This window comes from Girardinichthys multiradiatus, chromosome 11, assembly GCF_021462225.1.
Source record: "Girardinichthys multiradiatus isolate DD_20200921_A chromosome 11, DD_fGirMul_XY1, whole genome shotgun sequence".
In the NCBI taxonomy this organism is placed as follows: domain Eukaryota; kingdom Metazoa; phylum Chordata; class Actinopteri; order Cyprinodontiformes; family Goodeidae; genus Girardinichthys; species Girardinichthys multiradiatus.
In genome coordinates, this window is record NC_061804.1 from 29,809,442 (window position 1) to 29,835,814 (window position 26,373).

Consider the following 26,373-nt stretch of genomic DNA (forward strand, 5'->3'; position numbering starts at 1 on the left):
CCATGTTTTGCTGAGCTGATGGAAGGATGGGTGCAGCTAAATAAAGGGCGATACTAGAAGAAAACCTCTTAGACACTGTAGAGGCTGCAAAAGACTTAAGGCTGGGACAGAGGTTCACCTTCCAACAGGACAACAACCCTAAACATACAACCAGAACCACTTGGAATGGTTTAGATCAAAGTATATTTATGTGTTAGTATATCCAGGTCAAAGTCCAGCCCTAAACCCTAATTGAAAATCTGTGGCAAGACCTAAAAATAGATGTTAACAGATGGTCTTCCTCCAGTCTGACTGAGCTCAAAATGTGGCCATGAAATACAATCTCTACATAGTTTAATGTTGGTAGAGACTTACCCCACAAGATCTACAGCTTTAATTGTAACAATAGGTGGTTCTGCAAAGTATTGACAACAAATGGCATGAATACAAGTGCATGCTGCACTTTTCAAAAAGGACAGAATAACAGAAATCCTTCTGAAAACGTTTTTTTTTATTTTTTTATCTTAGCTATTTTGGATTCCATTCCATTTAATTACTCCTTTCCAGCAGTTTGGATTAGCTCCTTAATGCAAATCCAGGTTTGGAATTAGCTCTGTATATACTGGTCCTTCTCAAAATATTAGCATATTGTGATAAAGTTCATTATTTTCCATAATGTCATGATGAAAATTTAACATTCATATATTTTAGATTCATTGCACACTAACTGAAATATTTTAGGTCTTTTATTGTCTTAATACAGATGATTTTGGCATACAGCTCATGAAAACCCAAAATTCCTATCTCACAAAATTAGCATATTTCATCCGACCAATAAAAGAAAAGTGTTTTTAATACAAAAAACGTCAACCTTCAAATAATCATGTACAGTTATGCACTCAATACTTGGTCGGGAATCCTTTGGCAGAAATTACTGCTTCAATGTGGCGTGGCATGGAGGCAATCAGCCTGTGGCACTGCTGAGGTCTTATGGAGGCCCAGGATGCTTCGATAGCGGCCTTTAGCTCATCCAGAGTGTTGGGTCTTGAGTCTCTCAACGTTCTCTTCACAATATCCCACAGATTCTCTATGGGGTTCAGGTCAGGAGAGTTGGCAGGCCAATTGAGCACAGTGATACCATGGTCAGTAAACCATTTACCAGTGGTTTTGGCACTGTGAGCAGGTGCCAGGTCGTGCTGAAAAATGAAATCTTCATCTCCATAAAGCTTTTCAGCAAATGGAAGCATGAAGTGCTCCAAAATCTTCTGATAGCTAGCTGCATTGACCCTGCCCTTGATAAAACACAGTGGACCAACACCAGCAGCTGACACGGCACTCCAGACCATCACTGACTGTGGGTACTTGACACTGGACTTCTGGCATTTTGGCATTTCCTTCTCCCCAGTCTTCCTCCAGACTCTGGCACCTTGATTTCTGAATGACATGCAGAATTTGCTTTCATCTGAAAAAAGTACTTTGGACCACTGAGCAACAGTCCAGTGCTGCTTCTCTGTAGCCCAGGTCTGGGGAATGCGGCACCTGTAGCCCATTTCCTGCACACGCCTGTGCACGGTGGCTCTGGATGTTTCTACTCCAGACTCAGTCCACTGCTTCCGCAGGTCCCCCAAGGTCTGGAATCGGCCCTTCTCCACAATCTTCCTCAGGGTCCGGTCACCTCTTCTCATTGTGCAGCGTTTTCTGCCACACTTTTTCCTTCCCACAGACTTCCCACTGAGGTGCCTTGATACAGCACTCTGGGAACAGCCTATTCGTACAGAAATGTCTTTCTGTGTCTTACCCTCTTGCTTGAGGGTGTCAATAGTGGCCTTCTGGACAGCAGTCAGGTCGGCAGTCTTACCCATGATTGGGGTTTTGAGTGATGAACCAGGCTGGGAGTTTTAAAGGCCCCAGGAATCTTTTGCAGGTGTTTAGAGTTAACTTGTTGATTCAGATGATTAGGTTCAAAGCTCGTTTAGAGACCCTTTTAATGATATGCTAATTTTGTGAGATAGGAATTTTGGGTTTTCATGAGCTGTATGCCAAAATCATCTGTATTAAGACAATAAAAGACCTGAAATATTTCAGTTACTGTGCAATGAATCTAAAATATATGAATGTTAAATTTTCATCATGACATTATGGAAAATAATGAACTTTATCACAATATGCTAATATTTTGAGAAGGACCCGTATAAAGCTGCATTACCCACATAAACCCTGAAGGTGCGAAGGAGGCTCTATTCTTGCAGAACAGTGCAGTAAGCAAGCCACCAGTATTTTCCCTGCATCTCTTTGTTTTTTAAAAATTGATGCAGGAATTTAATTCCTGCATCAAAAATTAAATATCATGGTTGACAATGCAAAGCAGGATGCAAACATCATAGTCAATGGATTATTTAGAGTGACGTTTGCAAAAGGTTTCCTGTAAGAAAGTGGTTCCATTCAGCGTATACTATTGTTTATGCAAGGAATAATCCCCAAGACACAACTGATTTTAAATAAGCACTGCCTGCAGCTTCCGAAATATATTCTAAGTCAGGTCCTAACAAAGAATTTCCCCCTAAAAGTGGGCAGAGTTGCATGTGTTATTTGTTGATACTGACTCTCTGCCTCAGCATTTATGTATCTCCCACTGATGTGGAAAGAAACGTTTATACTAAAAGAGATAAGAGATGTCATAGGAAGGAAGGGACCCATAGCTTTTAGAGTGTATTACGACTGCCTCAAGGACGTATGCTGATATGACCCCACCATTCAGCCTGTGAATGTCAGAATCAGAATCAGTGTTATTGGCAAGTTCGTACATAAAAACAAGGAATTTGACTCCAGTACACTTTTCTCTCTTTTTTGTTTTTTTTGTTTAATCCGTTATAAAATATATTTATGCATATATCTGTATGTCCTTAAATATACATACAGGGGTTGGACAATGGAACTGAAACACCTGTCATTTTAGTGTGGGAGGTTTCATGGCTAAATTGGACCAGTCTGGTAGCCAGTCTTCATTGATTGCACATTGCACCAGTAAGAGCAGAGTGTGAAGGTTCAATTAGCAGGGTAAGAGCACAGTTTTGCTCAAAATATTGAAATGCACACAACATTATGGATGACATACCAGAGTTCAAAAGAGGACAAATTGTTGGTGCACGTCTTGCTGGCGCATCTGTGACCAAGACAACAAGTCTTTGTGATGTATCAAGAGCCACGGTATCCATGGTAATGTCAGCATACCATCAAGAAGGACAAACCCCATCCAACAGGATTAACTGTGGACGCAAGAGGAAGCTGTCTGAAAGGGATGTTCGGGTGCTAACCCAGATTGTATCCAAAAAACATAAAACCACGGCTGCCCACGGCAGAATTAAATATGCTCCTCAACTCTCCTGTTTCCACCAGGACTGTCCGTTGGGAGCTCCACACGGTCAATATACACGGCCGGGCTGCTATAGCCAAACCTTTGGTCACTTATGCCAATGCCAAACGTCAGTTTCAATGGTGCAAGGAGCGCAAATCTTGGGCTGTGGACAATGTGAAACATGTATTGTTCTCTGATGAGTCCACCTTTACTGTTTTCCCCACATCCGGGAGAGTTACGGTGTGGAGAAGCCCCAAAGAAGCGTACCACCCAGACTGTTGCATGCCCATAGTGAAGCATGGGGGTGGATCATTGATGGTTTGGGCTGCCATTTCATGGCATTCCCTTGGCCCAATACTTGTGCTAGATGGACTGCCAAGGACTACCGAACCATTCTTGAGGACCATGTGCATCCAATGGTTCAAACATTGTATCCTGAAGGCGGTGCCGTGTATCAGGATGGCAATGCACCAATACACACAGCAAGACTGGTGAAAGATTGGTTTAATGAACATGAAAGTGAAGTTGAACATCTCCCATGGCCTGCACAGTCACCAGATCTAAATATCATTGAGCCACTTTAGGGTGTTTTGGAGGAGCGATTCAGGAAACGTTTTCCTCCACCAGTATCACGTAGTGACCTGGCCACTAACCTGCAAGAAGAATGGCTTAAAATCCCCCTGACCACTGTGCAGGACTTGTATATGTCATTCCCAAGACGAATTGATGCTGTATTGGCTGCAAAAGGAGGCCCTACACCATACTAATAAATTATTGTGGTCTAAAACCAGGTGTTACAGTTTCATTGTCCAACCCCTGTATATACAAGGTGCATTTGCAACTTTAGTATGCAGTTGTTTGGTACTCTATTAAATGTTCATCAGAGAACAGCCTGGGGGAAGAAACTGTCTCTGTGGCGGATGGTTTTAGTGAACAGTGCTCTCTAGTGGCGGCCTGAAGGTAAAACTCTAAACAGTTTATGTGCAGGGTGTGTGGGGTCTGCAAAGATTTTAGCAGCACTTTTCCTGAACCTAGACCTGTATAAGTCTTGAATGGAGGGAAGGTCAGCTCTGATTATTCGCTCTGCGGACCTGATTATTCGTTGCAGTCTGGACCTGTCCTGTTTTGTGGATGAGCCACACCACACTGAGATGGATGAAGACAGGGCAGACTGAATGGTGGCAGTGTAGAAGATGACCAGCAGCTCCTGTGGAAGGTCGTACTTCTTGAGTTGCCTCAGGAAGTAAAGTCTCTGCTGGGCCTTTTGAACAGTGTCTATGTGTGAGGACATCTCAGGTCCTCAGAGATGGTGGTTCCTAGGAACCTGAAGTGGGGTTGTATGGGGGTGATGTTCTCCCAAAGTCCACCACCATTTACACAGTCTTGAGTGGGTTCAGTTCAAGGTAGTTCTGACCGCACCAGTGTACCAGCCGATCCACCTTCTGTCTGTATGCAGACTCATCACCGTCCTGGATCAGTCCAATGACAGTGGTGTCATCTGCAAACTTCAGGAGTTTCACGGACGAGTCCACTGAGGTGCAGTCATTTGTGTAGAGGGAGAAGGGGAGTGGGGATAGAACACACCCCTGGGGGGCACCAGTACTTATTGATCTGGATCAGGAGAAGATGCTCCCCAGTCTCACCTGCTGTTGTGGTGCGACTTTTTGGACTTTGTTGTGGTTTGTGTTTTGACTTTAGTTTGTTTAGTTTAGTTTTGTAGTCATGGTTTGTTTTTTTCCTTCTACTGCCTCCTAGTGTTTGTTGTTTTCTCTCCCCTCACTTCTAGTTCCTTTTGTGGTAACTTTCCTATTTCTTGTTATGGTTTTATTATTATTATTATTATTATTATTAGAGTTCTATGTCTCCCTGGATTCTTTAGTTTAATTTCTCATTTAGTATCTCTGTTTATTTATGTTAGGTATTTGTTGTCTTTCTGGGTTTATTCCTCTGTTTTGTTTCTCTAGTTCCAGCCTCCCTTTTTAGGTTGGCTTTAGTTATTGTTTACTTTTGGTTTGCACATTTTCTAGTTCTCATGTTCTCTGTTTCCTTTTCTGTTACTTAGTCAGTATTTGTTTAGGTTTTTTGTATATTCCACGGTCAGGGTTTCTTTATGGCTTCTTTGTTTATTATTAGGTCGTGTTGTTCTTCTATTTTCTCTAGTTCTCTGTTTACTTTCGTTAATGTCTACTTTAGGTTATGTCTTAGTCCAGCTCCTCTCATGTCCACTTTGTTTTCTAGTTAGGTCTTCTTAGCAACTATCTGTCTCTGCAGCCTGGTTCACACCTGTTTTCCATCCTCTTCTGATTTCCTGCCTCTGGTTCTCATTGGTTCATACCTCACTCCCATCTGCTTATAAGCTCTCTGGTTCTCTCTGTTCTTCGCTGGTTCCTTCCATTCTCTATCCACGTCATGTGCTGTTTGTACCATGTTCCAGCTAAGCCAACTTTGTAAGTTGTGGATTTTCGTCTTTGTCAATTGCCTGCAGGGATTTTGCTACTTTCCTGCTACGTTTTGGAAAACCTTTTTGATTTTTCTTAAAATAAAGAAGAAGGCTCCTTTAAACATGCTGCTGCCAGCTCTTGTCTGTGCTTTGGTCACTCTAAACCTCAGAACGCGACACCTGCTGCTATCGGTCCGTCAGGAAGCTGTTGATCCATTGACAAGTGGAGGCTGGGACGTTGAGCTGGGTGAGCTTCTGGTGGAGGATGTTTGGTATGATTGTGTTGAAGGCCGAGCTGAAGTCTACAAACAGGATCCTGGCATACGTCTCTGGACGGTCGAGGTGTTGCAGGATGAAGTGTAGACCTAAGTTAACAGCATCATCTGCTGACCTGTTTGCCCAGTAAGCAAACTGCGGGGGGTCCAGCAGGGGGCCTGTGATGTCTTTCAGGTGCTTCAACACGAGCTGCTCAAAGAATTTCAAAGGATTTCATGACCATAGACGTCAGGGCTACATGCCTGTAGTCATTTAACCCTAGGATGCTGGGTTTCTTGGGCACTGGGATGATGGTGGATTTTTTGAAGCAGGAGGGGACCTCACACGTCTCCAGTGACTTGTTGAAGATCCGGGTGAAGATCAGGGCGAGTCGATTTGCGCAGGCTTTCAGGCATGATGGGGAGACATTATCAGGTCCTCCAGCTTTCTTTGTTTTCATGCACTGAAAGAGCCTATTCACATCTACCTCAGAGATCTTTAGTGCAGGCAGAGGATCTGAAGGTAGGGAGTTGGTTGCTTTATGGGAAGAATTTGTTCCTGAATGGGATATGGAGGAGATGGTTTGAGGAGTGAATGGCTTCCTGTCATGTCTGCAGTAGAAGCCATTCAGATGGTTGGCCATGCGAGGATTCTGTTCAGGATGGGTGGGGGGGCTCCTGTAGGCAGTCAGGTTTCTTAGACCAGTCCATACAGCCAAATCATCACCAGTAGAAAGGCTGTTCTTTAGCTTCTCAGTGTAGCTTCTCTTGGCTGCTTTGATCTCCTTTGTTAGTTTGTTCCTGGCCTGCCTGTAGTGTGCCCAATCTCCACTGCTGTGAGCTTCTTCCTTGTTCTTGCGCAGGTTCCTGAGATGTGGAATAAACCATGGCTTGTTATTCCATGGTTTATGTTTACAGACATCTGAAGACAGATCTCAGGGAGACAAACTTTGTTGGTAGGCAAAGTGTATATTCCAAACACTAAAGCCACAGCATACCAAGGAACGAATGATAATAATAAATGTGGTAACTTCTTTATGATTCTAAAATGGGTATTTATGTTCAGGCCCATAAAATTTATTTCTGAATTACTTTGTTATTTTATTTATTTATTTATTTATTTTTTGCTTTTTTTATTCTCAGAAGAGATTAAAACATCAGTTTTCTCCTGATTTTGTATGTTGTAAAATGTATCATATTCAAGCAAACAAAACCACCAGGCCTTGCAATAAAGAAACTTGACACAACCACATCATCATTCACGAGATACACCAGATTTCTACATCTACACATTTTGCTTTTGCAAAATACATTAAGCACAGTCAGACTGGATGGACATCATCCATGAACATAAATTTTTAATTCCTGCCACAGATTCCTAATTGAATGATGGTCTTTTTAGGATCATCCTGCTGGAAGGAGAACCACAATTCTCATGTCTTTTAGTATCTAGTCTTTTCTAACAGACTTTCTTCTAAGATTGTCCTTTATTTTCACAGGTTTCCTATGTTCCCTAAATGGGTTGTGACAAACTTTGAATGGAACTTCTACTGGCATTATTTCAACGTTTAGATTTTAACTTTTCATGTTTAACTCTAACCTTAACGCAGTTTTCCATACTGTTCAAGATCTTGTTTTTTATTACTAATGTTGTTTCACAAACTGGATTGAATAGCTGGATTTATATTGATTTACTATTCTCACCAAATGTACTCATTCTGTGACTTCTAAAGACACTTGTTCTGGGTTTTATTTCATTCAGGGGTATCAGAATAGAAGGGGCTGGATACTTACCACGCTTTTCAGATGTGTGTGAAACATTCTAAAAACAACATATCCCTATCTTTTATTTCAGTTTTGCACACTTATGCACTACTTTGTATTGGTCTATCAACCCCATTCCAAAACATACACTGAGGTTTGCAAATATGAGAAAACGTGAAAACATTCAAGGTGTATCAGGATTTTAAAATGATAGGAAATTCCATATTTGTGAAAGCTGACACCCTCACAGACTTGCTGTTAAAGCAAAATGTGTTTTTGTTCACTGTAAAGATGCTATTACAGGACACACTGCTGTTAAGGAATAACAGCTCTTCGTGTGGTACGTTGGCACCAAAAACACCATAAGATGTACCAGGGCTGAACTGTGAAATTTAAATTTAACTGGTAGAAAACATCTTAAAAAAAACTCTGTCTTAAGTGATTCCAGCTGATCTAACATAGCATCACCAGCTGCTGCTTGTTCAAAGTGGAATGCTGGGTTTACTCTACGATACACCAGTGCTCCTCATAAGACAGACCAAATCAGAACAAATGTTGACAAATTTGGAAGTACATAAGTGAAAAGCCACAGTACCTTTAGTGAGGGTTCCTGAGACCAGTCTCTGCAGGGACTGAATTAGCTTTTGCACCCCCTGCCTGCAGCGGCTGGTACAGCCAGCCATTATAGGGTTGAGGCAGGGGCAGATAGGGCAGGTTTATTCCAATTTATCTGAAGAAAACAAAAATGACTTCTGTAGTGTGGTATGTGAGCCTTGGTGCAAGAAGAACCTGCGTCACGGAATTTTGGGATGTGACATCATCAGGTGGGTCAATGGACGTGCTGTCCTTTAGGAGAAAAACAGAAACATTAAAATGAAACATATGTAACATCTTGGTAAACTGCTCAGTTAAAATTTACTGACTACCTCACCAAAACAAGAACCACCCATGACACAATCATGTACCTGTGTTCACAGGCAGCTAAATAAAGCAGTTTAAGAGTTGTCAAAACAGCTTAAAAGTTTGTTTGCCAGCAGATAGAAACAGCCACCCCATCTAGTTCCACTCACCTTATCAGCCTCCTTGTGTTGTCTTCTGTTTGAAAACCTTTTGGGCCGTTTCCCCTGCGCAGTTAATATTTCTGTGAGGATTTTCCCTGAACTGCAGAGGCAGCCCTGCAGCTACGGAGGAGCTCTGCTCTGGTGCTCTCAGCAGATCTAAACTGCATAAAGCGCCAGCAGCCACCGCTATACCCTTCCTCCCCTCCCCTCTCTCCTTGGTGGTTCCTCCTCTTGTCTTGCGTTTGTGCTTCCTCAATCTTGAATATTTTTCAAGTGCAAACACAGCTATGTGATCCAGTAAACAGTCTAGGTAAAAAAAGAATTAGATTGGCAGGTTACGTGGTAAAACAGGGGATTTGAAGCTTGTGGAGCATAAAAGGTTGACTTTTTCACATATGGCATTTTCAAAGACGTTACTAGATTTTACAAAAAAGTAGAAATTATACTTTTGAAAACACTAACAATATACTTTTGTTGCAATAACCTTTTGAAAAATCAACAAGAAACATCTTTTTTTTGTCAGCCTGGTGATGAACAAAGAGGCTACCATCCATGAAACAGTACCAAAGTACCACTTGCAGCTAAACACAGCTGTCTACTCTGTGTCGAAGTTGCTCTAAAACATATTATGTAAGTCTGCAGTGTGCTTTTTGGAGACAGAGCTTTTTATTTCTCACTCCAGTGAACTGGGGAAACGCTCCGGGAAAGCATGACGCAGTGCTGCCTCTGTCCATTTCCTCCCCCCTCATCTTGTCTATATTTAATGTTTATAGATTCTATTTATCCGCTCACAGCCACGCTCGTGTTTCAGGAGGCCTCAATCTGTCAGTGTTTCAGCCCTAAATGTCAGACAGTAAATATGCCCTAGAAGAAATAAAAGAAAGTTTTAAAATAATAGTAAAGAAATCATTTTATTTCATGAAATAAACTGCTAAACCTGCAGGGGTAAAAACAATAGAATTTGGGTAATTTTCTTGGGTCATATATAAACTGACTCAGACTCGGGTTAATTTAACCCTGCTGGGTTAAATTAAGCTGAGTCTGATTCAAGTCCAAGTTAGAATCAACCTGAATAACCAAAAAGACTTGGGACTGAACCTAGACATTCACACTAATGACTTGTGACTTCACCCGGACTCGATATCTTTCACTAAACATAAAGTGTGTTACAATGGAACCGGACCAGATGTGCAATCCAGCCCGCTGCGAATCTATGGCCCTTTATCAATATTTTGTCCAGCATGCTTGTTGCTGCAACAAACATGCCGTGTCTACCATTTTGTTTACCTGCTTTTCTTCTGCATCCTACTATGACAGCAATGACACAGATGGCGGTAGAGGGGTTCTCATAATCTGGGATTTTAAGAGGTGTGTGCAAAGTTGGAAAAATACAACAAGAATGCAGCCTAACTCTTTAAAATAATGTTGGGGCACTTTCAATAAGATTTTGAATCCAGACAGAAGCACGCACTTTGTGACTGATTCTTAATTGGAGGCCTGGTGATATTAACAGTGAGGTTAGTGCTGTCAGCGGTTGTATTGGCATTAAGTACAGAATGGCAGAGCAGCCATAATCAAAATGATATGAATACAATTTTAGGAATGAGTAAAAATTATCTTTACTAGTTTGTAGTCTCTTTATAATAACATTCTTATAACCACAGATCTAACACAAGAGGGATAAAAATAAATTACAATTAATAATGAAATGGAGTAAGTAAAACATGTAGCTTTTTTTCATAATTTAAACTTACACAAAAAATAATGATAACTCATCATTCTAAGTTAATAAAGGGAGTAATGTATGGTTAAAGGGATCTTAATTACTAAGTCTGTGCTAATGTAATCATGCAGCCTAAAATGTTTAAAAAAAGATTAGAGATTGGCTTTTAAGTCCTGCAACCTTCTGACATTGCAATGTTAAAGTTACATGATACCATTATTAGTATTTAATTAATTCATTCATCTTCTATACTGCTTCTTCCAAAGTGGGTCACGGGGGAGCTGGTGCCTATCTCCAACAGTCTATGGGCGAGACGCAGGGTATACCCTGGACAGTTAGCCAATTCATCGCAGGGCAACACAGAGACAAACAACCGTGCACACATTCATTAACACCTAAGGGCAATTTAGAGAAACCAATTAACCTAGCAGTCGTGTTTTTGGACTGTGGGAGGAAGCCGGAGTACCTGGTGAGAACCCATGCATGCACGTGGAGAACATGCAAACTCCATGCAGAAAGACCCCTGGCCTTGAGTTGAACCCGGGACTTTCTTGCTGCAAGGCAACAGTGCTACCAACAACCACCATGCAGCCCATTATTAGTATTTCCTTCAGTAACATTGACTTTCTCTGGCTATTATGTGTGGATAGCAGGTCTCTGAGCTTTAGGCCTGAACATAAACAACGTCAGTGCATTCAAGCTGGTTGGCAGCAGGACCATAATCAAGTCAGATAAAATTTGATTTTTTTTTTCTTTTATCATAGATCAGTCTGCTTAGTCTTTTCTTAGTTTATGTCATGATTCTAGGAACGGATTTGGCCTACATGCAGAAATACATTCAGGAGAGGTTCACAGGTTTTAAGAGGTTCATTTACACAGGAATGATTTATGGCAAGAGAACCAGGACCGGTAGATCACCAACTGCACAGAGAAGGGGAGAACAGGTAAGTCCAAAGTGATAATATGAATATTGTTACTAAAGTGATATTGTGTTGCCTACAGGAGGAGATGATTGAACTGCCAGGGGGAAAGTGAGATGTGAAGTCTGGGAGCACAGGACCTGAGAAGACTGAGGAGGTAAGTAATCCAAGCTACGTCAGTCTTTGGAGACCTGAAAGAGGTTTTTGGGAAGTCCTGTCAAGCACAGTCCGCGGTGTGTGAGATGGTGGTGTGGAGCTCCGGGTGGAGGAACTTGCACGAGAGCACGTTGGAGGGTGGACAGGGTTCTCTTATGATTGGGGCCGGTTGATCACGGAGCCAGGAAGCTGCCAGCTTGAAGTTTGTCTGGAGAAGGTAACTGGAGGCTTGAATCTTGATCCAGAAGGTTCTTAACATAAGAATCATGAAACACACTTAATCCAGAAGTCAGGAATCGTACTGGAAACAGAGCCAGGGCTTGAAAGCAACCTGAGGAGGAGGACACACGAAGGTTAGTCGAAGCACTGAGAAAACATGAAGCTTAGTCACAAGAAGCTTAGGTTTGGCGCGAGTCTGTTACCATTGTTGGCTAACAGTCAGGCGGTGAGGTGCTGGCAGCCTCCTGCTTAAATACTCCCAGTAGCAATCAGCAGATAAGGAACACCTGTCACCTCTGCACCCATGAGCTCCAACGTAACCCATGGACTAAACAAAGTAAATAGCAGGCAAAAACAAAACAAATAAAAACTCCCAGACCCCGACAGTTTACTGGTTATTTTATTTGTTTCATTTAAGATTTAATGTAAGATGCAACATCAACACTAACTTTCTGGCGTGTTCGAAGTTTACTTTTTCTTGCTGGTAGTTCTGGAAAACAAAAACACCTTAATTTATGAATTGCAAAATGATTATTTTTATTACTTTGTAATTAAATTATATTTTTGATCAAATGACTTGTTTAAGACTCAAAATTAAAGGTTTAAGATTGGACTCAACACAGACCTTTTATGTCTTGTTGACTCAACCTGGGACTTTTGCGTCTTATTAGGGAGTTGACTCGAGACTTTGGTGAAAAGCGTTAAGACTTGTGTCTTTGGAAACAATGACTTGGTCCCTCCTCTGGTCATTGTCTAATTCAAAATGGCGGTCTGTAATCAGGGTCCTTCGTGTCTCTTATCTAACTCAACAAACTGGGTCACAGTTTCTCACCTGATGTTTTATTAAAACTATCCAACTTCTGCAACAACAGTATAAACATGTTTTGGATTAGAGAAAACCCAGCCGTTTTTATTTTTGCAAATGCAGGACAGGAGACGGAAGGATGCTTACTATATGGGATTAGAAGGATAAAATATTCAACTTACTTATGATAAAAAGTAATTACAGCTTTTTTACTCCTTGGTAATTAAGAACATAAAACAAGACATCCGATTCCCTCCAAACTAGGTCGCTGTATAAACATTTAATTCACAAAATTAAGTTACAGTATCAAAAATGTCTAAAGGAAACTATGTGACCCCAGATTTGACAGAACTTCAATTTTCAAAGAGCTAAACATGTGTGTATGGGGCTGAACATTGACAGGATGTTCCTAACCTGAAGAAATACCAAATTTCAGAAAAATAGGTTTTTTTAACTCCACCAAAATCTTCAATTTATTATATTTTTAATCAGAAGGGTTTCATTTTATTCAGAAATTGTTGATAGTACTGTGTTATATTACACATTTTACACAAATCAAATGTTTTAATTTGTTGAGTGCTGGGGATGCTATTTAGGTTTTGCAATTTGTTTCAATGCTAAGCAAATGATTAATTAAACGTCTCCTTTTACAGCTGACAGATCTGCACAGCAGGCAAGACACTAAAGGACACATACTTGCAACTATGAAGTTTGATCATCGTAGTAATTTGATCTCAATGGGCTTTGTCGTGATTAAATTCTATTGGACCTGACTATGTATTGCAGCTTTTATTACAAAAGCAAAGTGCATCTAAACCCTGTGGAATAATTTGTTGCCAATTTCATTTGCTGCTTGTAATTATGTCTGTTCCAGAGAAACCATTAAACAGCCAAGCCAGGGTCAACGCACAAGCACTAGTAAGTGACTGCTTCATAGTCTGCATCAGCTCCGGGGTCCTCTCTTTGTTACACTCTCAAGGTATTTATGTAGCCTCTCACCCAAAGCCAATATGTGTAATATCAAATCATATCACAAAGAATACAGCACTACAAACAGCTGAGCAAAATAAATCCCTTTAGAAATGCCAGCAAGGGTAGAAATCAAGACAAATAAAGACTTGGTGTCCATGGTGATTTGTGGATATTTTTGTGATAAATATATGTGGTGGTGGAAAATATTGTTGCTATAGTGAAGCACTGTCCTGTAAAGTTAGAAAAAAAAGCTGGGATATATTCACACAATGCATTTAGCTGTCAATCTTTAACAAGACTTAAATACTTTTTCCATTCCTGGTTTTGAAGGATCAGCATTTATTTTTCTTCGGGGTTACCTGTGTAGTATCATCAGTATGAAAAGCAGCTACTGTTAGGTACAGGCGGATTGCTGCAGCAGCACCGCATTGCCTCCCACACTCACATCCTAAGCCTTCAAACCCCTGCACTGAGCATGCTCAGACTACCTTGCTCCTGGATTCTCTACAAATCATCTGACCAGGAAACAGTAAGAGGTGGCAACATCAGAGAAAAGCCATTAAGCCATCTGACCTAGTTAGGTAGAGCCAAAAACACACAGAAATGTACCAAGGACAGAACAGAAACATCTCCTGTAACATGTTTTTTCTTTCAATGGAAAAGTTAAGATCTTAAGTTAGTTTTAATATAAAAACAGATTAATTGTACTTCTTAAATGGATACCATAGATTTTTATTGGTGTCTTGGAAAAGTATCTCCCTTGAACTCTTTCACAGGTTGTCACGATAAAATACCAAACTTCAGTGTTCATTCTTTGGGAGATTTAATGTCATAGGCTAAAAGATGTAGTGCACAATTTGTACTCTGATACTCCTAAACAAAATCCAGTGCAACCAATGGCCTTTAGAGCTCACCTAATTAGAGTCAACCTAAGTACAATTAAATCTCACTGTGCATCAGTGAACAAACAGCACCAGGAAGACCAAGGAACAGAAGTTTAAAGCAGGGTTAGACTACAAACCAATATCCCAATCTGTACTCCAAAAATGAAGTATGACTCAAATGCAAATCTACCAGGACAGGGTCATGCACCTAAACTGAAAGGCCAGGCAAGGAGAGCGTTAATTAAAGAAGCAGTCAAGAGGCCCGTGGTAACACTGGATGTGGTAACTCTAGATGTGGAAAATTGTTAGAGGCATGCCTCTATGGATTTGCAGATGGAATTACAAAATTTGATGGTTGTACAAAGTATTTAATGGCATTGGCTCTGATTCTATGATCAGTTTTGATTTTCTATAAAACCTAAAACACATATTGATGCTCCCGCTGCAGCTGGTTCAATCATTAGTTGAATAAAGAATTGCTGAGAAAACGTAATCCCTTTGAAAGACTTTATTGCAGCAGAGATGAATGTATTTACACAGGTTTACTTTTTCCTATTTAGACCAGATGAGAAAGTGTAGCTCACTCGGCAACTAGCAAAGGAAATTTCTTTTTATCCATGGCAACTGCTCTCCTTTGGGTCCTGTGGGTACAATTAGAATGTGTGAGTTAACAAACACCAACCTGCCCTCCAATCACATCCGTCAGCTCTCTTTAAGCTCATACAATGTGGGCTTGGAAGGCTGTGAAGAAAACAGACACAAAATTATATTTGAAGTTGTGCTTCTCACCACCCACCTTTCATCCTACGCACTTGCACAGTGTATGAGAAATGTAAACACTTTCTGTTTCCCTCTGTGAGAAATACATAGAATGTAATGCCAGTTTGGCAGAGATGATTTATAGCTTCTTTTTTCATATTGAAACATACACACATTTCAAAACTCCATTATAATCAAATGGTTTCTTGTATCATAATTTCTTCTTCCTGCTCTTCTTGATTTTCAAACTGAAAGATCCAGGAGGAACAGACCAAAGACTTCAATTTGTGCTTTCAGTAATTCTAATAAAGATTCTATCTAATATACATTATGATTTCACTCTCAGGGCTAATTTCTTGAGTTTTTTGGACTGTTATAAATTTTATGATTTAAATATCCTCTAAGAGACAACCATGAGATGACTTAAACTTTCAGTCTAACTGCAGTCCTTCTCTAATTGGTCCCAAAAATGATATTTTATTGAGTATCTTAGACCCCAAAGAAAAGAAAAACTTTTACCTAAACAATCCACCATTAACATATTTTTTTTGTCTTTTATAGTGTTTATCAATCATGGAAATACTATTCAGCATCTCTGTCAAACTGGTGAAAATGCTAAACATTGATTCCTACTGCCATCTGCTGGAAGTTCAAAGCTATGCGTCATCCAATATGTGGTATACTGTTGTTTTAGGTTGATTCTAAAGTAATATACTTCCAGATTTATCATGTCTGTTTTCAGAAAATTCACCTCTGGGCTTTGCATTTGTCTAAAACACTTTGTTCTTGTTTATATATGTTGAGCTGAGCTTCAGGCCCCACCCCTTTATGGCTGAGTGCAGATCTGGGTGTCTCTCCCAGCCTGGTGGCAGCAGGCTGTTTGCTCCAGGTGGAGTTGATTAAATAAATTGTTTGGAGGTACTCACTAACACAGGAGCTGCTGACAATGTGTGAGAGAGGTGCTGGGAAATGGACATTGCAGGACTGAGAAAGCTTGTTTCAAGGAAAGGAAGGAGCCGGTGAGCTGCGGGCTGTATTTGAGTTGATGTCAAAATGAGGCTTTTTGAAGCATATAATCATTTTCATCCATTGTGTCATAAAGTGGTTCACTACCGGAAGCTTCACTCAATCCCTACTGGCAGTAGTGATTGTTGCACCAAATGAAGCCCTGTGAATGTGATGCACCTCTTGTGTAAATAATAGCACTTATGTATGTATATATATGTGTTGTACATATGTGTTTTTAGTAACTTATTAAAGATTCTGAGTAATTAACTCATGAAAAAATAATTAAAAAACTATATGAACTGTAGGGGATTACAGATGGAAAAATAGCCATTAGGCTAATTCTGGCTTCTTTAACTTGAATTACCACTGTCCCATTTTAAATAAATAACTAAAGAAAAAATAAATGAAGTGAAATTTTTTGATTTGTCATTCATATTTTCTTTGGGAGTGTGTTTGGTGGGCTACAAGGGCAGTCCCAATGGAATGATTTTGGAGAGGAATGATGTTAATTGGCTGTATAGGTTAGATGCAGGACAACCTTGGGTAAAAAGTAGGGTCTTTATGTATCCTAGATGTATTGCCCACCATTTCAGACCAAATTAAGAGCTGCCCCAATTGGTCCCCTACAAGAAATTAATTGTGAAAACAGACATACTTAGTACCTGTCCAGACTTAGCATAATTAATATAAGGCCTAACGTTGACCTTTGGTTCAAACAGAACCTACTCAAAGGAGTGGTGAAGCAGAGAAAACTTTAAAAACTCACTGGAAAATAAATTATTCCTGACTGAGTTTCAAAGCAAGGGAAATTTGTTAAATGATATGCTCAGTGATTAGACTAACTGCTATCAACGACACGAGCCAATAACAATGTATTTGTCGCCATTTTGCGCTTTCATGTAAGATTTTATATTGTGGTGCTTTTCAGAAGATTTATTGAGAAACAAACTGTCAAAAGTACAAATAAGCTGTTTTCACTGTTTAAAATACAAAGCAATATTAGATTCTGAGACAGGAGCTGCTTAAAACAATCTCTAACTTTACTACTTAGAATTCTGACAATAAAATACTTAGCTGTCTTTGAGTTCTAAAGAAATATATATCCAGACCGTATCCATTAAGCAGTCATACACTGCCAATTAATAATAATGTATTTCTTGATTTTTGGGTTTTATGACATGACCCAACAAACAAAAACAGTCAGAGTCCTTTTGTAAAATTGTTTTTAAATGTATGTCAGTATCGTGATTCTTGCAAACTTGGTATTGTGTTGCAAACATAAAATGTTCCTTTTTACACTCCCTCAGTATGGTTTTCAGGTTTTCAGCTCCCAATGCACATGCCAGAGATCTTTCAGTTTGACACTGAATAAGAAAGAAAAAAGTAATTCAAAGTTTTGAAACCTTTAGCAGTAATCCTTGTTTTAAACTAATCTATTCTGTGCCATAGCAGCTATTCTCCTCCTCCTTGAACCGCCACCTTAACGTGGTGGAGGGGTTTGAGTGCTCAAATGATCCTAGAGGCTATGTTGTCTGGGGCCTAAATGCCCCTGGTAAAGTCTCCCATGGCAAACAGGCTCTAGGTGATGGGTCAGACAAAGAGCGGTTCAAGAATCCCTCATGAGGACAAAAATATCGAGGCACATGACGTCGCCCGGTACGGCAGAGCCGGGGTCCCACCCTGGAGCCAGGCCTGGGGTCAGGACTCGCCGGAGAACGCCTGGTGGCCGGGTTGCTCCTCGCGGGACCCGGCCATGCCAAGCCCGAACGAGAGATGCGAGGCCATCCCCCAGTGGGCCCACCAACTGCAGGGGGAATCGTGAGAGACCGGTGCAAAGAGGATTGGGTGGCGGATGAAGGTGGAGACCTCAGCGGCCCGAACCCCGGATGCTTAGGCTGGCTCTAGGGACGTGGAATGTCACCTCGCTGGGGGGGAAGGAGCCTGAGCTTGTGCGGGAGGTCGAGAGATATCGACCAGAAATAGTCGGGCTCGCCTCCACGCAGGAGGGCTCTGGAACCCATCTCCTTGAGAGGGGTTGGACTCTCTTCTACTCTGGAGTGGCCCACGGGGAGAGGCAGCGGGCTGGTGTGGGTTTGCTTGTTGCCCCACATCTCAGCCGTCTCGTGTTGGGGTTTACCCCAGTGGATGAGAGGGTCATATCCCTGCGCCTTCGGGTTGGGGATAGGTCTCTGACTGTCGTCTCGGCCTATGGGCCGAGCGGTAGTGTGGAGTACCCGGCCTTCTTGATGTCCTTGTCGGGGGTGCTGGATAGTGCCCCTCCCGGGGACTCCATTATTCTGCTGGGGGACTTCAACGCCCACGTGGAAAACAACAGTGACACCTGGAGAGGCGTGATCGGGAGGAATGGCCTCCCCGATCTGAATCCGAGCGGTGTTTTGTTATTGGACTTCTGTGCTAGTCACGGATTGTCCATAATGAACACCATGTTCAAACATAAGGGTGTCCATCAGTGCACTTGGCACCAGGACACCCTAGGCAGGAGGTCGGGGACAGTGCCTCTGGACTGGCAGACTGGGGTGGTGGTCCCCCCGGAGGGTGTGTTCCAACTACAGGGGATCACACTCCACAGCCTCCCTGGTAAGGCCTACGCCAGGGTATTGGAGAGGAGAGTCCGGCCGATAGTCGAATCTCGGCTTCAGGAGGAGCAGTGTGGTTTTCGTCCCGGCCGTGGAACACTGGACCAGCTCTATACCCTCTACAGGGTGCTCGAGGGTTCATGGGAATTTGCCCAACCGGTTTGTATTTTGTGGACCTGGAGAAAGCATTCGACTGTGTCCCTCGTGATGCCCTGTGGGGGTTGCTCCAGGAGTATGGAATCGGGGGCCCTTTATTAGGGGCCATCCGGTCCCAGTACGAGCGGAGCAGGAGTTTGGTCCGCATTGCCGGCACTAAGTCGGACCTGTTTCCGGTGCATGTTGGACTCCGGCAGGGCTGACCTTTGTAACCGGTCCTGTTCATAACTTTTATGGACAGGATTTCTAGACGCAGCCAAGGGCCGGAGGGGGTCTGGTTTGGGGACCAGTGGATTTTGCCTCTTCTTTTTGCAGATGACGTGGTCCTGCTGGCCCCTCCCTAGCCAAGACCTACAGCACGCACTGGGGCGGTTCGCAGCCGAGTGTGAAGCGACTGGGATGAAGATCAGCTCCTCCAAGTCCGAGGCCATGGTACTCAACCGGAAAAGGGTGACCTGTCCTCTTCAGGTTGGAGGGGAGTTCCTGCCTCAAGTGGAGGAGTTTAAGTATCTAGGGGTCTTGTTCACGAGTGGGGGAAAAATGGAGCGGGAGATCGACAGACGGATCGGTGCGGCTGCCGCAGTAATGGGGGCGCTGTGCTGGCTGGCCTGGGAACGCCTTGGGCACAACCCAGAAGAGCTGGAGGAGGTGTCTGGGGAGAGGGATGTCTGGGTGTCTCTGCTGAGTCTGCTGCCCCCGCGACCCGGTCCCGGATAAGCGGAAGACGACGAGTACGAGTACGAGTACGAGCAGCTATTCTCACTTCGGACTTGGTAAAAAAAAAGTCTATTGTAGCATTTCTTTCCTTTATTTTATCCATCTTGAGCCAAACAAGATGGCTCAAGATGTGGGTTCATACTCTAAGTCTTTTAGTGTTTTGCTCACAGGGGTTGACTAAATAGATCCCAAATAGGCAAATTCTGTTGGTACAATATACAGGTCTTATGGGCAATACATGTAGGACCAACATGGGTCCCACTTTTTGCCCAGAGTTGTCATCATCAAACCTACAGGGGTTGGACAATGAAACTGAAACACCTGATTTTAGACCACAATAATTTATTAGTATGCTGTAGGGCCTCCTTTTGCGGCCAATACAACGTCAATTCGTCTTCGGAATGACATATACAAGTCCTGCACAGTAGTCAGAGGGATTTTAAGCCATTCTTCTTGCAGGATAGTGGCCAGGTCACTACATGATACTGGTAGAGGAAAACGTTTCCTGAGTCGCTCCTCCAAAACACCCTAAAGTGGCTCAATAATATTTAGATGGTCATCGGTGTGGAAGAGAGCGATATGTGGGAAGGGTGGGGGTCTTATACGGGCAGTGGCATCACTGGGTAGTCCTCTGCTACCCCCCTTCCCCTTCATAGTAGTGCTTTATTTTGGGTAATGGCGCCATAGGAAGTCCGCAGTTATCCCCTTTCCTGGCTGTGCTGGAAGAAGTTTAATGCACTTCATTTTGAAAAGTTCCAGAAAAGTATGTACCGGAGTTTTAATGTGGAAATCCATGGCTGTAGGTCCCAACATTTTAGAGAACAACCTCACTTGCTGTTTGGTGGAGGGAGGTAACTTGCGCCTTGTTTTGCAAAGTTACCCCAAGGCTGGTCATCTTGTCCTGCAAGGTGTATTTTTTTCCCTTCCATATGAATGGCTCCACCAGTTTCAGAACCATATTCTCCCTAAGCAGCTGACCTTTACTCCATGTTTCCTTCTTTCCTAGATATGGAGCCCCATTCAGAATCTATCTTGATTTGATAACCGCTGCTAGCAAAAACAAATTATTCCCACTTTATCAGTCTTATTTGTCATGCACTGAATAAGTTTGCACCTAGAGAAGCTGCTCATCAATGGTGGTGCTGGTACAGGGCTCATAGTAGGCAATACTACTGTACTTTTTCAAGTACAAAGCAGAGATCAGCACAAACCGACAGTTTTGCACATTGGGTTTCCTTCCTATCAAAACAGACACGTTCCCTTTGAACCTCTTCCTGGAAAGAGTTTCCTTTAAAAACTGGAAGCCCCATTATTCCACTCAGAGACTGTCCAAATCCATATTTTTTTTGTTTCCTGTGCGCCTCAAATATGAAAGAGCCAATGTCCCATGAGCTGTCACTGTAATGCACCTCAGCCACAGTACACTCTTTGATACATAGATGTTCTTTGATATATAGTTGTCAAATTTCCTGTCCTAGCGTTTTATTTTTATGTTGCCCAGAAAAGTCGAAACAGACTATAGCAAAAGTTCCTCTGGCCAAAATGGCCGCATGTGGCTGAAAAGGTAGAAATGATTGTATTTCATTTTGCCTTTGCATACTCAATATAAAATCTATTTTTTCTGAAAAGTTACACGGTTTTAGGAAAACTAAGGGAACAGCAATGGTTTATGTTTTTCTTTGATAAAGTAATTAAACATACAAATTGCACAATAACCACCATGACTGTTCTGGTGTTAAGGTCATACTATAGGGTCTCGATTCAATTTAAGTCCAGACGTTGACTTGGCCACTCCAAAACCTTGATTTTGTTTATGCATTGAGCCATTCAGTTGCTGAAGTGCTTCAGATCCATGTGCTGCTGTATAATTCAAGCAAACTTCAGCTTAAGGTCACAAACTGATGACCAGACTCTGCTTCAGGATTTTTACGGTTTCTCAGTTAAGTTGTTGTCCAGGTCCCACAGCAAAGAGGTATAAGACCATCCAACACCCGCCTCCCCTTGTTTGACTGTTGGTAATATGTTCTTTTTCTGAAATGCTGTGTTAGTTTTACACTAGATGTAAAAGTTCCACTTTTGTCTCATCAGTCTATACAATATTTTTCCAAAAAATATAATATCTCCACCCCTTTTTCTGTCGGTCAGCTTACAAAATAAAGGCCTCTAGTGACACACAAATAAAAAAACAAAAACAAAACAAAAATAATGATGTATTTTTTGACACTGAGATAAAAAGGCTGCTCTTTAAGCTGCAGGTGAGATTTTATTAATCTTTGTGTCATTGAAAGGTATCACAGAAGAACACAATGTACAAGTAAACAAAGATAACCCCACTGAGATGAAGCATTTGTATAAACAGTGAGACGAGTGCTATATTGGTTTTGCACTGCCGACTGGCTTATTTTAAACAATCTTAAAAAAAATCCAATTTTGGTCCCAATAAGGACAGAAGCAACAAAGAGACTGCTTGCAAGATCTTTTTCATAGCTGATAATTTTTGCTTCACTGTTGTTCCTGTTGTTTCTTGTTCCTAGTGCTAAGACTCAAATTTTCATATGCACAAAAACACAAAACCTTTGTTGATACAATGTTAATAGAGTTTGCTTAATAACGTATAATTAATTTTACTCCAAATATTACTTGTTTATTAATCCAGGTTATGGGGTTTCAACATACTCTTTAGTTAAATTAAATTTGTTATTTATTCACTTAAATGCTATACTTTAGGTTGCAAACCTAACAGAGTTTGCAGGGTCAAACACATACATCTTTACTTATACAGAATATTATGAGTACAAACATTTCATTACACAGTGGCTTAACATGTTACCTAAGAAAGCATTCTTTAGAGGGTGACTTGTGTTTTTGCAGCAGCTTTGTTAAAACATCCAGGAAATTCTTTTGGGTCATTTTTCCTGGGTCAGGTGAAACATAAACAGATTACGCATATAAAATCAGCTTGCTGGTTCACATATTCACTATGACTTGCAGGTTTTCAGGGAGAGAAAAACAAACATTTTTTATCATTTAGCTACCTGTGTTTCCATCCTTCTTACTGGAACCTGTACTGGGATATATCACTTCAATAAACTTACCTAAATAGCTTTGTATTGAGTATTACACTAATTTCTAACTAGCACATGTTTACTCTTCAGATACTTCATAAATAAATAGTAGGATGAAAAATACTTGTCAATCAAACCCTTAGACTTTGGATTTGACTTGTGGCTTTACCTATAATCCCCTCATGTAACATTGATAGTTTTGTTTCTTGAAATATAAGCTCTTTGAAAGGATAAACTGAAAATCTGATATGAATAATCAGCTAAGATGGTGCTTTGAGCAATTAAGTAGATTTGAATCTGTAACATTTATACGGTCTGTCAGTTGAATCATCCAAATAATTTTCACCTTGACTTATCAGGGCAATGTCTCTCTTCACGGGATAGGTTCCTCTCACTTTCAATCATAACTGTGGCCGTATTTTTGTTAGACTTTTGGGAGACCATAGATAGATTAAAAAAGGTTAATTGTTTGTGCAAAGTCACACGAGTAAGCAGTGTTCTGTGTGATGGTGCTCGGCAGCGAAGCAGCTCTCCGTAGGCTCGACGGAAATCCCTGTTGAATGCTGGATAGAGGATCGGGTTAAGGGTTGAGTTCAAATATCCGAGCCACAGGACTACCGAATGGAGCGTGTTAGGGGGGGTTGTCTTTTCCTTTACACCCATACAGGTGAAGTAGCTGAAGTATGGAAACCAACAGATAATAAATGCACCAAGTACAGCTGCCAGGGTGACTGTAGCCTTGTGCTCACGGGCTATGGCAGCAGTTGCTGAGCGTGCAAATGAGGGAGTGGTGGCACGGATACGTTTTACCTGAAAAAATAGGTGTGGGGTAGGGATGGAGAGGCAGAGGAAACAAAAAAAATATTTTTTCATTAATCCAAGTGACTGATTTCAACATGCAACAAAAGCAGAAAATAACTGACTTCATTAAATCTGCATCTGCTTTCTTCATGATCAACAATAATGTTAAAAGTTTAATAAAGCAGCACCTGTTATGCATTACTAGATGAAGTCAAAAGCCCAGATTATATAACATGCAAAAGACTGTCCACTATTATATAATTTAAAAATTACCCATTGGAAACAATGTGTAACAGGCCTTAAAATAAATGTAACTTATATTATATCAGCATAACCCTATACAAACAATGAAAAATTACATCCCTTTATTAAATACATTTATTCAGTGTGCCTGTGAGCTTGTGTGTGTGCATGTATATATAACATTGTTTATTTATTTATATTGTGCCAATTCACAACACATGTTGTCTCAAGGTTCTTCACAAAAGTCAGGTACTTGGATTCCAATTAGTCCTAACTATTGAACAGTGCAGTCAGAGTTATTTATTTATTCAAATTGGATGAAAAGTTTTTCTGTCTAAGGAAACCCAGGAGATTGTGTGGACATTTTGCCTGGTCCACACAAGGGAAAATGGGTTTTGTTGGTTAATAGTTAGGTTTAGGACTAAGGTACGAAAAGTACCTTAGAAAATATGTGTGTTTAGGTCAGGAAATGGCTATTAGAAAACATTTACTCAGTTATTACTTAGGCTTTCCCATCTCTATAGCCAGAACAATAATTAAAAAGTTTAAAACAACAATAACTGGATGAAGACTCAAGTTTACCATGTATAGTAAAAATGATGATGAGGAACGTAAACAAAATCTTAAGCTCTTGCTGTTAGAAAACAGCAACAGAGTTGCATCTCTGAGACACCAAGTCTCAGTGGCAACCGTTAGATGGTATCTACATGCTCACCAGATGTTTTTGGGACATGCTAGTCTTCTGTCCTCCCATCAAAAGTGTGAACATGTGCAATTAGCTAAACTCCACAGGGAATTTAACTGGAACTGTTCACTTTGGATGGCTGAGACTAAGATTAAGATTTTGGGCAACAAACACTTAAGGTGGGTCTGACATAAAACAATGGATGAAAATATGGAAATGCAGCTCAAAACCACATGGGCCTATTACTCATCAAAAGAGAAACTTAATAGAGTGCATGGCCTCATGAACTCGTTTAAATATCGAAATGGTTTAAATTAAAATCTGTTGAATATATAAATCTTCTAAAGAGAAGATAGGATAAGAGGGGACCTGGGACCCTGGACAATCGGGACAGAAGCAAACAGCAAACAAGGAATGGTCAAAGATCCTTCTCTCTGCACTGGTGATTTTGTTACAAAGAATTATTCCTTACAAGGGTTTTTTATGTAGTCAGATAAAACTGAGTTTTTGTTTTTTTCTCTTTGTCGGTGTAAAATTATCCTCCTGCAATAAGTAGACATTTATTTATAGGCTTGTTACACTTTTGTTTACACATTTGATGCATTTTAGTGTGGTACAAAGGGCTGTTTGAATTATCTGACTGGTTTCAAAGGGTTTCAGCTTATACATGTTTCAAAATAAATCAGTAATTCACACTGACCTGTTCGCGTGCCACTTTGAAAATGCAAAGATACATTCCACACATAACCAGCAGTGGTAGGTAAAAACTACCAAAGGCATAAATAAGAACATAGTTGTTATTCCATTCGAACTGGCAGTAGCGTCCATTATCAGTGCCCTCATCCCCAAATTCCCAGTCCAAGTTCTGCACCCCGTAGTCTGCTGTGTTCCAGCCAAGGTGGATGGGCGAAAAGGCCACAGCCAATGACAGCACCCAGATGGAGATGATGGCAAGTGTCACCCTTTGAGGGGTGACACTTTGAGAGTGGCTGAGGGGAGACGAGATGGCCAGGTAACGGTTCACACTGATTGCCAAGAGGGTCAGGATGGAGCATGTACAGAGCATGACATCCATTGAGATGTAGATGTTACACAAGGTTCCACCAAAACGCCATTTCATGTTGCGCAGCTCCAGCGTGGCAGATACTGGTAGCACCAACACACCAAGCAGGAGATCTGCAACTGCCAGTGACACCACGAAGCAGTTAGCTCTCCGCCACAATCGGCGGCTGAGCCCCACAGCCAAGCACACCAGTATATTACCGCCAATGGTCAGAATTATAACAGACATGAGGAACAGCCAACGGAGAGCTGTGGTGACAGTCATTTCTGCCACTTTAGTGTCACTTTTAGCTCAAGTGAAAATGTTTCAAATGAATCATCCACTTATCTAAAGGTTCTCCACAATGTCCAGTTCACTTATTCAAAAGATGATTCTCCTTTTGCATCTCAGAAGAAGGGTTATCAGCTTCAAAAGCATGTCACTGCTTGATAAGGCCTTCAAATGCTTGTCTTTTTAAACTTTGATAGTGTTGCTGAAGTCCCTGGGCAAGAAACAATAAAAACTGATTACTTTAAAGTTAATAATTTCCTGCGATTACATAAATGCATTCTTTGATTATATTGTAGTGACCAAAACACAGTAGATCTGACCATTTGAACCCCAGTAACTGTTTTTCTCGTGTCCTTTAAAACATCCTTGATGACATGCTCGATTAGCCAAAAAACCTCTTATCCCACATCAAAGATGTCCTGAATCTTTCCAGTGTATGAATGTTTTTTTTTTACCCTGAAAGCATATCGCTGATAT

General features: G+C 41.2%; 2 protein-coding genes across 2 annotated transcripts in view; both read right to left on the reverse strand.

The window, feature by feature from the left end:
• kcnip1b (Kv channel interacting protein 1 b) overlaps positions 1-9,004 on the reverse strand; it is a 31,595-nt gene extending 22,591 nt beyond the window's left edge. Inside the window, exons 1-2 of the mRNA XM_047378349.1 lie at positions 8,863-9,004; positions 8,388-8,638 (exon numbers count right to left, since the gene is read on the reverse strand). Of these exons, the coding sequence (XP_047234305.1) occupies positions 8,388-8,475 (88 nt within the window). The 5' untranslated portion in view covers positions 8,476-8,638; positions 8,863-9,004. The remainder of the gene's footprint in view (positions 1-8,387; positions 8,639-8,862) is intronic.
• A 13,642-nt stretch (positions 9,005-22,646) lies between these two features.
• On the reverse strand, positions 22,647-25,908 carry hrh2b (histamine receptor H2b). Its single transcript, XM_047380094.1, has 2 exons — positions 25,264-25,908; positions 22,647-23,644 (listed from the first exon to the last, which is right to left on the reverse strand). Exons 1-2 carry the CDS (start codon positions 25,888-25,890, stop codon positions 23,177-23,179), a joined length of 1,095 nt encoding a protein of 364 aa, XP_047236050.1. The 5' UTR covers positions 25,891-25,908; the 3' UTR covers positions 22,647-23,176.
• Between the last annotated feature and the right edge of the window lie 465 nt (positions 25,909-26,373).

Excerpts from the sequence above, each read along its gene's own strand:
- hrh2b (XM_047380094.1), bottom strand. The coding sequence starts at position 25,890 with ATGACTGTCACCACAGCTCTCCGTTGGCTGTTCCTCATGTCTGTTATA. Across the intron at positions 23,645-25,263 it reads TCAAAGTGGCACGCGAACAG|GTAAAACGTATCCGTGCCAC; the intron begins GTCAGTGTGAAT and ends CTATTTTTTCAG.